Genomic DNA, 14142 nt, shown 5'->3' on the forward strand with positions numbered 1-14142 from the left:
TCATGTACATGGCCATAAAAATCTCACCAAGATGGTTATTTTCCAAAAAAAATAAAAATTCTCTCAACCATTTTTCCTAAAAACTAAAAAAAAAAAAAAAAAATTTTTTTTTCTCTCTTACACATGGTCACAAAATCTTGTATACATGGTCATGTTCGGGACAACAAAAATCTCATAAACATTGTCATTTTCCTTAAAAAAAATTCTCCCGAAAAAAGTTAAACCAATTTTTTTTTAATTTCGGCCTGTTTTCGTTATAATTTTGTTGTCCAAATTTTTTCTCAAAAATTATTATTATTATTATTTTAACCATCTAATTTGTGAGTCTATTTAAGTTTTGACATATAATTTTGTTCAAAGAGCAACAATGTGATTGTAGTTTTTCAGTTTGAATTTTTAAAATATTTTATTTGAGTATTAATTTAGATTTAATATTGTTTTAATTTTTATTTTTTTTAATTATGTATATACTAATAAATTTAATAATATTTATTCGTATCACTACAATTTTTGAGTGTTTTTAATTTTATCAAATACAAATAAATCTTATTCAAGTGCGAATCTAAATGTCTTTTCGCAAGCATTCACCATCGTTCACTTGGCAAGAAGAGGGTCATATAAATTGGTTGAATTTAAATTAGGAAGTACACAAGAATAAAGAGGATACTATATATTATTAATCATGTCCACAATTCTTTAAAAAAAATATAAAATAATAAGAAGTGACATTAATATTCTAGAATTGGTATCTTTAACATTTATGCCACTAACTAAATTCCCTTCCCACTTTTCTAATAAAAAAATGAAAACTTCTCTTATATAATTATTTTGTTAAATTAATACATTATTAATTCAAAATTGTTTTCAGGGTTACTTATATAATTTTCACTATCATTATCCCATTTAAATTAGAGAGTTTTTCAAAAACGAATCAAACATATAAAATTTGTCATATTTTAAATATTAATAATAAATACCTTGTTGTAATATTATGTAAAGTTATATTTCTAAATAGATTTAAAGTATTTACAAAATAGATATTTGGTGTAGGTAATTATTCCATGGGCCCTAATTGGGTGACCTTGTCTACCACCATTCACTATAGAAATCTTGGGCTTTGTTTGTTTACTCTTATTGAGTCGGTGAATCAATTAATGTTTAATTAAATTGAAAATTATATTTATAAACAAAATTATAAAATTCTGATGATATGATTTAAATAGGAAATTTGATGAAATAGCTTAAAGATTTTTTTTTTTTTTTTTTTTTTTTTTTTTTTTTTTTTTTTTTACCGGCTCATAAAATTAAATAATTAAATACGTTGGTGACATTTGTATATTTTTTTTTGACGAAATTGTCCCTGTCGCAAGACGGAACCCCGGTTGCGTCTCACAACCGACATTAACGAGACGCAATTTATTTATTTTTGAAAAATTTACAAAAATAATAATAATAATAAAAAAATTGCGTCTCGCGATTGTCGATTGCGTCTCGCGAATGCCGATTGCGAGACGTAACTTAGATTGCATCTCGCGATTATAAATTTTTCGCAACGGAGACATTTTCGTCCAAAATAAAAATTTGTCGGCATCGCAATTAATTTTATGCGCATATTGGGTCATTCAGTCAAATTTCCCGATTTAAATCACATAAATTCAAGGGCTAGAATGATGTTTGAAACAGAGGTGCGATTGCGATTGCGATTTGGTGCGACCACAAATCTCTCTCTATATAACTAACGGTGGACAAGCCGAGCTTTTAGCGCCATCGTGTTTCCTTCTCTGTTCAGATCTACGCGTTATAGGAAGCAATTTCTTTCATAGGTAAGGTTCACGACGAATCATCGTTGAAATCAGTCGCCAACTCGTAAATCTCTTTCCAATATCCAGAATAGATCATTTCTTGATAACTTTTTGTAATAATTCATAACAATATGTCTTAAATTTTCATTTATAATCCTGGATCATGTCATGTTTCATTATGACCGTTTGGATTATTAATTAGCATGTTGTACTACTATTGGATCGAATTCGATTGTTGTCGCCATTTGAAACTGGAATTTTGTTGTATTGGAAATGTTTTTGTATCTGGATCTAAAAAGTGTTTTCAAATGATGCAAGATCTGTACTGAATTCATTGTCTTTATGCAGATAGTAAATCTAATATTTGATTGTCTTTGATGGGGACTGTTGTTGATCAAGCAAAGAAATCAGTACTTTCTTTAACTCTATGCCTTTTGTTTTCTTTTGGATTATCATTTGTTTTTTGTTTGTGTATAATATTGTTATTAAATCATCAATACTCTAAAGGAAAGATTTTCCTATGTTGGACCCATGTTATCCATCATTTGAGTTGAACTTTTGTTTTTGGTCTTTTTGCTTGTAGGAAGTGAATGGAAAGTCACTGGCAGAGAAGAATGTCACAGTTGTCTTTGTTTTGGGTGAGTTTTTCACTTAGTTTTATATCTCAAAATACTGCAATATCATGCGATTTTTTTGTTTATTTCCTTACTAGGTGGCCCTGGTAGTGGAAAAGGCACTCAATGTACAAATATTGTAGAAACATTTGGTTTCACCCATCTCAGTGCTGGTGATCTTCTTCGAGCCGAAATTAAATCTGGTTCTGAAAATGGGTTAGTTTACTATCCATCTGTAATTTATACATGAAAGTTATAATTGAGAAATACTTGTATGATGTTCCATCCTTTTGGGGCATAGGACAATGATACAGAACATGATCAAAGAGGGTAAAATTGTACCTTCAGAAGTTACAATTAAGCTTCTCCAGAAGGCTATGCTGGAAGATGCAAATAACAAGTTTCTCATTGATGGTTTTCCTCGTAATGAGGAAAACCGGGCAGCTTTTGAATTAGTTGTAAGTAATTCTTTGAAATCTTTCTTCAATCTTCATCCATCCAGTAAACTTTATTATTGAATGCTTCTTGTACAAATTTCAAATGACTGGCAGACTGGAATATCACCTGCATTTGTGCTGTTTTTTGATTGTCCCGAAGCAGAGATGGAAAGGCGTCTTTTGGGTCGCAATCAGGTTTAAGCAACTGGATATTAATGTGTTTTGTAGATTCCTAGAAGGCTTCTTCTTATGTTATATTCTCACTTGTTCTGATTTATCATTTTCTTTGCTGTCGGACAATTAAGGGAAGAGAAGACGATAATATTGACACAATAAGGAAACGTTTCAAAGTTTTCCTAGAGTCTAGCTTGCCTGTTATTGAGTACTACGACTCTTTGGGCAAGGTTCGAAAGGTACTGATGGTATTTCGGGGAACTTCTGTCGATTTTAAATAACTGTAAAAACTAACATGTTTGTCCTTAATTTTCAGATTAATGCCGCAAAACCAGTTGATGAGGTTTTTGAAGATGTTAAATCAGTTTTTACCACTATTTAAAAAGGTAAAACAATTTATTTATTCTTGCATTGGTGGAAGGATATGAGCATATATTACTGAATTATATGAAAACTATGTCTTGAAGAAGCTTATTATGCATGTTATTCCATTATCTGAAAACTGGTATTATGCAGAAGCAATTTGTTACCTACCAGCCTAATCTTTTTAGAGGAGATAACCCAGATTCTAGTTACTCCAAATAATCCAAAACAAGCAATTTTGGTTACAATTTCAACAGTTTTGAGATTTTCTTCGTCTTTTAAATGAATCGATCTCAAATACATAATACCTAGCTCAATGAGTCTTATAGCCAACATTTCATGACATCCCAAAATGGGATTTTAGCTTTTGTTTCAATGGATGGTTTAAGCTACAAGTAATGTCTTGAACTTGAATTATTGTTCTTAACAACATTATAAGCTAAAAGTCTTTTGGTATGTTGTTTTTTCAGGTGGGTTCATATTTTCTACATGAGGGATGTATGAGCTTTAGAAAACCTTTTACAATATCTTATGGTGCCATAAGAAAGAGTGTGTCTGTTTGTCTACATGTCTGTCTGTTTGTTACTTTTGCTTTGCATACACAATAAGAGAAATAAATAAAATTCCCCCATTTTATCATCAATTGTTGTATTGCTTCCCAATGTAAGATTACATAACATCACAACAATAGATCAATCAATCAAACAAAGATGATGCCATTATCCTTAATTGTATCAAGAACAATAGCAAGTTTCCCTTCAATCCGTTCTTCCTTCTTAGGCTCAAACGCTATCGCGTAAACATCAGCTTCCTTGGATCTCTCAGCTATCAACTTCCCAATCACCTTACAAGCATCATTATCAATAAGAGAAGGCAAAGTATTCCTCAAATCTTTAGAATTAGTAGTAGCAACCGATATAACTTTGCTTGTTCCTCGATGCATAACCTTAGCATGAATGAAACGTTTTGAAAAGAAAACATTTAGTAGAAATGGTCTCATATACATATCAGTCCTCTGTTTCCATGATTTTCTGTTTGGTCTTTTAGCAGCCTCACTACGTGATCTCCTTGTCCAAGCAGCTTCAACCACAAATTTCTATCCAAAACAAACTAATTATAAATTTATCAGTTTGAAGAATTGGACAAAAGGGTTTTATTAGGGTTTACCTGGTTACGTGGGGCAATTGGAAGAATTGAGATTGAATTGATGGATAATTCCAATTGTGGTAATGAAGATGACCATGAAAGTGAAATGGGTTTCTTCTGTAAACGATTTTGAAAGAAATCAGATGAGAGGATAAACGCTGATGACGCCGTTGAAGAAACGCTGCTCGCCATAGAGAGAGAAGTGATGAACCAGGCGATTATTACAAATTCTATCCAAATAAATAATAAAAGGCCAACAATATATTATTGAAACCTAACAAGTAACAATTGCAGGCCCAATTATTACAAGTCCACTTTTTACTTATAAACCAAAAAATAAATATGTTTTTATTTATGACTATAAACTTACATTTTAAATTCACTACTTAAGTTTTAAAATATTGTTTATAATATATATCTAACATTTTGAATTTTTTATTTATAAAATTAATAAAAAATTCAAAATTATAATTGATTTTAAATAAGATAAATAATTTTAATTTATATATATTTTATGGTTTATCATATTATCAATAAAAAACAACAACAATATTATTTGTAATACTTTCATCAACATTTCTTCTTTCATCTGTTCAGCTACATTTTCTAGACACCTAAAATTATGAAAAACCAAGAGAAAAAAAATCATATTATTATTCGAAATAATAATTATCAACTCAAAGAAGGAAAATAAACATACAGTTGTTTATTTATATTCAGACTCTATTCACATATAAATTAAATGTGTACTATCACCTACTATATTGAAAAATTAAATATAATTTTCTTATAAAATTATAAACTACAAAGTTAAATATATTTATAATAAGACAATTATACATTCTTATAAATGTTTTCATCCAAATTTATTAAATTATTATTCTTTATTAAATATTTTTGGATAACACCATTAATTAACTAGTTCAGATCCTACTGTGATGAACAAAATACTATTTTTATTTTTTATAATAAATATTTCTTAACTTATTTTATTGAGATATTAATTTAAATGAAATAATAATATATTTAATTATATATTAATAAATTTAAAAAAAATTGCCCTTTTGAATTTAGTTCCACTCAAGTTTAGAGGTGTTTCAAAACAAGTTCAATGTATCATTTTTTTTAAAAGCTAGCAATACTTCAATTTATTTAAATGATGTCAATGAATGTTGTCAAATTTTTATTTTTTTTTTTTATTTTAAGAAACTAGCACAATATCATACCCTCCTCGCATAACCTTCTTTTTAACTTAATATATTCACAGTCAAAATTATTGTCAAAATATAAATATATTAGATTCTCAAAAGAAATGCCTCTAATTTTTTTTTCTTTGATCAATTTTGATTATTCATATATTGATAATAATTGAATATTTTCAAAGGTAAAAGTTTTTCAAAGTAGCTAGCCAAACTGGTAAAACCTTTTTGTTTGATCTGAGCCAAAACAAAATTGTATCGGGGAACCCTTTCCGTCCCCATTCCGCTCTTATTATAGACTGCGCTACGTCTAATTCCAATCTCGTCGTTAATAAATATTCAATAACTATTACCAACTCATAACAACAAAGCTTTGCTTTGCTAGGTAAAATCTCGCAACGTATTTGTAGGATTGTGTTGTAAGTAGAAAGAAGTTATAACATAGAATACAATTATGAGATATTTGACTAGACTTAGCCAAAATTTATTACATTTTAATTGTTTTAGATAGACAGATAATTATTGCATTGCCACAGTTTTAGATAGACAAATTATTACATTACCATAATTTTATATATATATATAAGGAGAACTTCCAATAGATTATTGAATTAATCTGCGATAATATTGGTAAGGGGTTGAAAACCGTGAAGAAGGGCCGCTTCCCAGACTTTGTCATAATTCAACATTGTGTCGCCACACTCGTGCTCGTTCCAGCCCTCGAGAGCGTGCACTATCCCTGCTACGCGCCACACGCTCATCACCCTCCTCGGAAGCCAATTCTGTTAGTCCAATGCTATCATAGAGTTATTAAGCGTGTTTGATCCATGAAAATCACGACTAGGTACGCTTGTATATATATAAAAATTAAAATGAAGTTCAACTTGACCGACTGACCTCGCAAGAGTCGAGATTGTGAAGATGATTAGGGACAAGCAAAGATGGTGTGGGGAAATAAAAACAATCTTTTCTATGCTTGTTTGGAGGGAACTGAGAGAATGGAATGAAAAATGACCCTTTTGGTGCCTTTAGTTGCTCTTCTTCCTTCAATCCTTCTCCCACCAACCAGATCTGAATCCATGAGAATATATATCCAATATATACATATAATTATTTCTATAACTCGTCTAAATTTACTTAAATCAAAATCCATACAAATTTTAATTTAGTTAATTGACTTATAAGTTGTCTTATTTAAGATATCTTTAGCCTATAATCTCAAACCGTCAAGGGCCACAAGTTTGAGACATTACAAATTATTTATTGAACCATAACTTCTCTCTTTTATCTTATAGACTATGAAATAATAATATACACCCGATCGATGGCATATTGTTGTCACAACCGAATAAAAAATTGAAGAGTAATACCCAAATGAAAGGAAGTTATAAACACATAATTAACCATACCTTGTGATCCCATGAATGTGGTTCATCATGTAACAAGTTATCATCAATAAGGGATTTGGTTTGAAACATTTCTTTAAGCTTCTCATACTCATCCTTGTATAAAACTCTCACCTAACAAAACAATAATAACATATACACTATCAAAACATATATTCAATGTCATAGACCTCAAAGTTTGAACTCGTTTTTTTTGGTAATAAGAGTTAAGGGTATATTAAGATCAGCTTCGGCTAGAATCAAATTACCTTAATGCCCCTTTGGCATAAGGCCATGGCAATGCCCCGAGCGACTTTAGTTAGATTGCCTCTTAGAATGACTTGAGTTGTCCCTTTGGGGATGTTATTGAGGACAACTGCAACTGCTAGGCTACTCCCATCCACCACCTTCACTTTGAGATTAGGGTTCCTCTTGATATAAACCTCACCATTTTCATTCAAATCTTCCCCCTATTAAAACATTATCATATGGTTTGATAAAAAAAATAAATTATGAGTTTGAAGCGGAGATATCACAAGAAATAATAACTAACAATGATAAACTTCTTAGCCAATACACATTATTATTTTTCTAGCTAGCTCGATCTAATTTGATATATTAACATTTTCGCTAAAGTTAATAAGTCAAGTACACTCTATATCGCATGTGGAATACGGGGTACCTGGTTCATGAGGCCCAGGCTAAAGACCTTAGTGCCCTTGCCATCAGCTTCTAGTATGGCTTCCTCAATGAATCTATTGATGCCCTCCCTTTGCAATGTCATGAAATACTACATCTCATATGTGAAGATAAATTAGCTAGAATACTAAATAAAATTAAAATTTTAATGGGTTAATTTGTTTAATTAGTTTCTCAATTCATCGATCTTACATGAAGGTTAAATTTTGGTAAAGACCAAGTTTGCAATTTGAGATTGTTGAAGACATTCCTCTCCACTACAAAGGTGCGGCCATATATTCGAGCGACTAGGGTTGTACAGAGTGTCAAGGGAAACAATACTCGGATGTACCATTTGTTAGGACTTTGAGGTCTAGACGCCAATGACGGAAAACCAAGACGAAGGTGGTAGACCGAGTCCAATGTTGTCAAATGGGTCAAGTGCGCGCACTACATCGGGTGAGTCCTCTTGTCTTTGGAGCGAACTCTTGTATATAATGTCTGTTGACTTGTCGGTAGTGTCATAAAGATAGTCGTACATTTGCATGAAAAGCGAATAGTTGGTCCGAAATTGCGTGTGATGAAGAGAGTGGTAACTAGGTAAAATTAATATCAAACATATATAACACTATTATTAATGAATGTTTTAATTTTTATCAGCGTCAAGTCAATAGTACTATATATGCATTAAATTGTAAGAAAATAATGTAACATGAATGGACACAAATGAATGAGGAGACTTACCTTGGAGTGTAGATAAGGTACTTAAGAGGAGGAAACAAAGAAAAAAACCACTTGGGGATGAGCTCAAAGTTACAATGTCCCATGTTATTCATGAAATCTATGAAAATAAGATAACCGGCAACTGAAGCAATAGAGGCTGTCCCCGTCAAAGAACATGTTGATAACGGGATGCCAAACAACATGTAGTACGCTATGTGTTCCGCAAACGGATGAACCACAGCTGCATCACGTCAAACAATTAATTACGTACAAGATCGATCTATGCTTAATAACTAAATTTAAGTATATAATAAGACCTACACTAGTAAAAAAAGGACCTTTACCGACGGTTTTTCCCGAAGGTTTTGTAAACCTCTCCTAAATACTCCCGAGAGGAACAAATCCTTCGGGATTAAAAATATATTCCGAGTGGGGAGTAAAACCTTCGGGTTTATTAATTATTACCGAAAGTTCTACAAAGAACTTTCGGTTTTTACCTTCCCAAAAAACCCAAAAAATTTCTAAGTGTTGGGTGTGGGTTATTTGCGAAAGTTTTAGGAAAAACCTTCGGTTTTGAAATCCCTTGGTTTTTTAATTGCGAAGGTTATTCAAAGACCCTTCGGTTTTGCCTTTTTTGATAATTTCATTTCCGAAAGTTTTACAAAGAACCTTCGGTTTTGCTCATTAAAAAAAATCAAATTTTTGAAATTGGTTTTTCCGAAGGTTTTATAATAAACCCTCGGTTTTGACTTATATCAAAACCGAAAGTTTTATGAAAACCTTCGGCCTCAACCTCTATAAATACAAACCCTAACCCTTCTCTTTTTCATTCGGCTTCTCTCCTTTCTCTCTCTTCCGCCTCCGCCGCCGCCTGCCTCCTCCAAGCCGCGGGTTCTTCTCCTCTCTTCAGGTAATTTGTTTGATTTGGTTTTTTTGTTTTGTTTATTGTAAGATTTCGATTTTTCTTAAGTTTGTATATATATATTATAGATCTAGATTTATGTTAGTTTACGTTATTTTGTTTGATGAAAATATATATATATATATACATATATCTGAAATGCATTTAGGATATGGGTGATGATTCGACATGGAAGAGACTTTGGCGTACATCACCGGAGAAACTGCATCCGTGTTACCAGAATCTGATAACACAATCAGAAATTGCGGCACGTGAGGAAGAGGTCAGAAAGATGACGCTGGAAATGGAACAAATCCGACTAAGGGATGCCGAAAGAGGTCGTTTGCTGAGTGAAATCAAAGCGGACCGGGCCGAAATGTCTCAGAGATTAGAGAATCTCGAACAAGAACTTGTCTTGTTGAGGAGTCGACTGAATCAACCACCCGCTCCTTCCACCCCATCTAATAATTAATTTGTAGATTTATTATGGATTTATTATGGGTTTATGACAGTTATGTTTTAATATTTATGAATTATTGTTATTATGTTTGTTTGATTTGGTTTAATATGTTTTATTAATTAATTATGTTTTTGTTGACTTTTCATATTTTTTTAAAAAAAACGGCATCGCCAAAACCGAAAGTTTATTTGAAAACCTTCGGTTTTGACCCATTTGTTTTAAAAATATTGAGGTACAAACCGAAGGTTTTCAAATAAACCTTCGGTTTTGACCCTACATTAAAAAAATCAGATTTTTTTCTAAGTATGGGGAGGGTAAAAACCGAAGGTTTTCAAATAAACCTTCGGTTTTTACCCTACATTAAAAAAATCAGATAGGGTAAAAACCGAAGGTTTATTTGAAAACCTTCGGTTTTGACCCTACATTAAAAAAATCAGATTTTTTTTCTAAGTATGGGGAAGGGTAAAAACCGAAGGTTTATTTGAAAACCTTCGGTTTTTACCCTACATTAAAAAAATCAGATTTTTTTCTAAGTATGGGGAAGGGTAAAAACCGAAGGTTTTCAAATAAACCTTCGGTTTTTACCCTACATTAAAAAAATCAGATTTTTTTCTAAGTATGGGGAAGGGTAAAAACCGAAGGTTTTCAAATAAACCTTCGGTTTTTACCCTACATTAAAAAAATCAGAATTTTTTCTAAGTATGGGGGAGGGTAAAAACCGAAGGTTTTCAAATAAACCTTCGGTTTTGACCCTACATTAAAAAAATCAGATTTTTTTCTAAGTATGGGGAAGGGTAAAAACCGAAGGTTTATTTGAAAACCTTCGGTTTTTACCCTACATTAAAAAAATCAGATTTTTTTCTAAGTATGGGGAAGGGTAAAAACCGAAGGTTTTCAAATAAACCTTCGGTTTTTACCCTACATTAAAAAAATCAGAATTTTTTCTAAGTATGGGGGAGGGGTAAAAACCGAAGGTTTTCAAATAAACCTTCGGTTTTTACCCTACATTAAAAAAATCAGAATTTTTTCTAAGTATGGGGGAGGGTAAAAACCGAAGGTTAGGACCGAGAGGTTTATATAGAACTTTCGGAAATACACTTCAAAACCGAAAGTTATATAGAAAACTTTCGGTGTTATCACTTCATAATTTGTTATTTTAATTGGTTTTTCACCTACTAATCTAGACTCCTAAATAATCTAATCAATTGTGTGTTGTGTTTGAAAATTTTAGATTATGTGTTAATGTTAAAATGTTTATGATTGTGTTTGATTATATAAAGAAGTGTGCATATATATATATATATGTTTGTGTTTGATGATCACATTAATGTGTATAACGTTTGATCATATGGATTGTCTAATGTTTTAAGGTTATCAAATGTGTTCAATTTATGATGTTAAAGGTCATTAGAAGATTATAAATCAATTAATCTAACAATTTGTGAAATGGTAATTCCGAGAGTTAATGGTATAACTTTCGGAAATACCCATCAAAACCGAAAGTTATAGCATTAACTCTCGGAATTACAATTTCACAATTTGTTAGATTAATTGGTTTTTTACTTTTTAATCTAGACTCCTAACTAATATTATCAAGTGTGTGTTTTATTTTAAAATTTTAGTTTGTGTTTAATGTTAAAATGTTAATGAATGTGGTTGATCATATAGAGAAGTGTATATGAATGTTTATGTTTGATTATTCTATGTAATTGTGTAATGTTTGATTATATGGATTGAGAAATGTTTTGGGGATTTAAAATTTGTTAAATTAATGTTGTTCGAGCTTATTAGAAAGTGAAAACCAAAAAAATTAACAAATTGTGAGTTTGTAAAACCGAAAGTTAAATATATATCTTTCGGAAACAACCATTAAAACCGAGAGAGATATACAAATCTCTCGGAAATAGGGAAATAAAAAACCGAGAGTTTTATGATTAACTCTCGGAATTAATCGATTGATCAAAAACCGAAAGTTTAATCATAAAACTTTCGGTAATGACCAAAACCGAAAGTTCTTATATAAACTTTCGGTAATTACCTTATTAAAAAAATAAAGCCCTCTTTTTTCTCTTCTTCTTTTCCCCGCTTTCTTTCCCCCGATTTCTTTCTTTCCCCTTATTTCGCCCGCGCCGCCTCCCGCATTTAGCCGTCCGACGGAGCTTCTGACGACGACGCCGCCCAAGCCTCCCCCGATTGAAGACGACGCCGGCCAAGCCTCCATCGATTGAAGACGCCTCCTCCCACGCCGATTGAAGACCGACGTCAACGCCTCCCAGCCGTTTGAAGACGACGACGCCGATTGAAGATCCAGATAGATCGCCGTTGCGCCTCATCCTTCTCTTCCAGCCGTCAACTCGTCGTCTCACCGTCGATCCTCCACCTACAGCCGCCTACAAGGTTAGTTGAAATTCGTTTAGGGTTTATATGTTTGATTTATAATAATATATGTTAGATTAAGTATGTTTTATATGTTAGATTAGATATGAATTAGATGAATATATTGTGATTTTGTTAAATTAGGTATGATTTATATGTTAGATTAGGTATGAATTAGATGAATATATGTAGATTTATGTTAGATTTGGTATGATTTTTGTTGGATTTTAGGTTTGATTTAGGTTAATTTAATGAATATTTGGTTAGGTTGATTTATATAGTTTGATTTATCTAATTTGTTAGATATGATGATTTTTTGTTTTGATTGGAGTTTGATTTAGGTTAGTTTTAGGTTTGATTTAGGTTAGATTTTGGTTTGATGAATTTGATTTTAGGTTTTATTGAGTTTAGTTTGATTTCAGTTTGATTTGAGATTGGATTGGTTTGAGTTTTATTTAGGTTTGACTTGAGATTGAATTGGTTTGAGTTTGATTTGAGTTTGGTATGAATTAAATTGATTTTAAGTTTGATATGAGATTGGATTGGTTTGAGTTTCATTTAGGTTTGATTTGATATTTGTTTAATTTGAGTTTGATTTAGGTTTTATTTGGATTTTAGGTTAATTTTGATTAGTTCAAGCGGACCTCGAACAATTGTACATGGATATTACATTGACACTCTGCAAATTTGAAATGATTTTTCCGCCGTCAATTTTCGACATCATGATGCATCTCCCGGTTCACTTGTCATTTGAGGCTTTGCTTGGGGGACCTGTTCAGTATCGATGGATGTATCCGTTTGAACATTACATGGGTACAATGAAAAGATATTTGCGGAATAATAACCACCCAGAAGCCTCTATAAGCGAGAGCTATCTTGTAAATGAGAGTATTAGTTTATGTGCAAGGTATATGGAGGAAGAAGAGCAAGAAAATGCACAAACTGAAATCTCGGGCATTTCTATATTTTCATCGTTGGAAGACCTTTCTAACGGAAAAATATACAACTTGGATTATATCGATCGAGTGACAGCTCATTCATACATTTTGAAAAATTGCCCCGAAGCTGAACCTTTTTACATGTAAGATTCTATGTTGCTGTTATTAATTAGCATTAAAAAGTATGCTATTTAATATTCGATCTATTTGCAGAGATTACATGCAGTATTGCAATAACAACGACTCTCGTGGAGAAACGTTTGCCGCATATTTCAAACATAGAGTGAGTTCATTATAAACCATATATTCTAACTCTTTATATTTATTTTAACAACTACATGTCGGGTAAATGTATGTATAGGTTGCTCAATTAACCGAATTTAACGACATATCAAGAGACCTCAAGATCTTAGGAGAAGGTCCAAGTATGTACTCGTCTATGTATGTTTGGTGTAAAGTAAACGGATACAAATTCTGTACAGAAAAACACGACGAAGGTTTGACAACTCAAAATAGTGGGGTGGTTGTTGAAGGGTTCAATGGTTCCGAAACTATGTCATACTACGGAGTTTTAACAGATATAATCGAAGTGCAATATTTTTCTCACAAACGAGTTGTTTTATTCAAGTGTAAGTGGTTTGATACACACTCGGGGGAACTAGGAGTGAAAGTGGATAAATATGGCTTCGTAAGTATAAATGTAAACCGATTTTTAAAAACCCAAAGTCAAGACCCGTATATATTGGCGAGTCAAGCAAAACAAGTCTTCTACGCCCTTGATATGTCAGCCCGACCCGGTTGGAAGATTGTGACAAAAATAAAACCGCGGTTTACAAATATATAGATCAGATTAATTAGGTAGATTATCTTATCGGTTTTTTACTATATATTATTTCTTATTACTACTTTATTTCAATTAGTCGCTCATTTATTAATGGTGTATGCA

At 31.8% G+C, this 14142-nt stretch overlaps 3 protein-coding genes across 4 annotated transcripts; 1 reads left to right on the plus strand and 2 right to left on the minus strand.

Moving 5' to 3' along the window:
• Nucleotides 1–1676: 1676 nt before the first annotated feature.
• On the plus strand, nt 1677–4029 carry LOC124938160 (UMP-CMP kinase 4). Of its 2 annotated transcripts, none has more exons than XM_047478543.1 (9): nt 1677–1823; nt 2151–2212; nt 2386–2440; nt 2515–2632; nt 2718–2874; nt 2968–3048; nt 3159–3266; nt 3344–3413; nt 3861–4029. In XM_047478543.1, exons 2-8 carry the CDS (start codon nt 2180–2182, stop codon nt 3407–3409), a joined length of 618 nt encoding a protein of 205 aa, XP_047334499.1. In that variant the 5' UTR covers nt 1677–1823; nt 2151–2179; the 3' UTR covers nt 3410–3413; nt 3861–4029. The 2 variants fall into 2 exon arrangements, with proteins under 2 accessions (XP_047334499.1, XP_047334500.1); XM_047478544.1 differs by having other exon boundaries at nt 3159–3257.
• LOC124938161 (50S ribosomal protein L18) lies at nt 3996–4763 on the minus strand. The gene is made up of 2 exons (XM_047478545.1): nt 4558–4763; nt 3996–4486 (listed from the first exon to the last, which is right to left on the minus strand). Exons 1-2 carry the CDS (start codon nt 4726–4728, stop codon nt 4091–4093), a joined length of 567 nt encoding a protein of 188 aa, XP_047334501.1. The 5' UTR covers nt 4729–4763; the 3' UTR covers nt 3996–4090.
• Nucleotides 4764–6346: 1583 nt separating this feature from the next.
• On the minus strand, nt 6347–12215 carry LOC124939669 (very-long-chain aldehyde decarbonylase GL1-5-like). The gene is made up of 7 exons (XM_047480123.1): nt 12038–12215; nt 8543–8762; nt 7803–7890; nt 7390–7590; nt 7145–7255; nt 6633–6806; nt 6347–6517 (listed from the first exon to the last, which is right to left on the minus strand). The coding sequence occupies exons 1-7, from the start codon at nt 12213–12215 to the stop codon at nt 6347–6349; spliced, it is 1143 nt and encodes a 380-aa protein (XP_047336079.1).
• Between the last annotated feature and the right edge of the window lie 1927 nt (nt 12216–14142).

This window comes from Impatiens glandulifera, chromosome 5 (genome assembly GCF_907164915.1).
Source record: "Impatiens glandulifera chromosome 5, dImpGla2.1, whole genome shotgun sequence".
Classification (NCBI taxonomy): domain Eukaryota; kingdom Viridiplantae; phylum Streptophyta; class Magnoliopsida; order Ericales; family Balsaminaceae; genus Impatiens; species Impatiens glandulifera.

Bases quoted from the DNA above. Each gene is read 5' to 3' on its own strand.
- LOC124938160 (XM_047478543.1), top strand. From the start codon at position 2,180: ATGGGGACTGTTGTTGATCAAGCAAAGAAATCA. The intron at 2,213-2,385 runs GTACTTTCTTTA...TTTTGCTTGTAG, and splicing joins TTGATCAAGCAAAGAAATCA to GAAGTGAATGGAAAGTCACT. The intron at 2,441-2,514 runs GTGAGTTTTTCA...TTTCCTTACTAG, and splicing joins CACAGTTGTCTTTGTTTTGG to GTGGCCCTGGTAGTGGAAAA.
- LOC124938161 (XM_047478545.1), bottom strand. From the start codon at position 4,728: ATGGCGAGCAGCGTTTCTTCAACGGCGTCATCAGCGTTTATCCTCTCA. The intron at 4,487-4,557 runs GTAAACCCTAAT...TGTTTTGGATAG, and splicing joins CAATTGCCCCACGTAACCAG to AAATTTGTGGTTGAAGCTGC.
- LOC124939669 (XM_047480123.1), bottom strand. From the start codon at position 12,215: ATGAGGCGCAACGGCGATCTATCTGGATCTTCAATCGGCGTCGTCGTC. The intron at 7,591-7,802 runs GTACCCCGTATT...ATGTTTTAATAG, and splicing joins GCCTGGGCCTCATGAACCAG to GGGGAAGATTTGAATGAAAA. The intron at 7,256-7,389 runs GTAATTTGATTC...TTGTTTTGTTAG, and splicing joins TATGCCAAAGGGGCATTAAG to GTGAGAGTTTTATACAAGGA.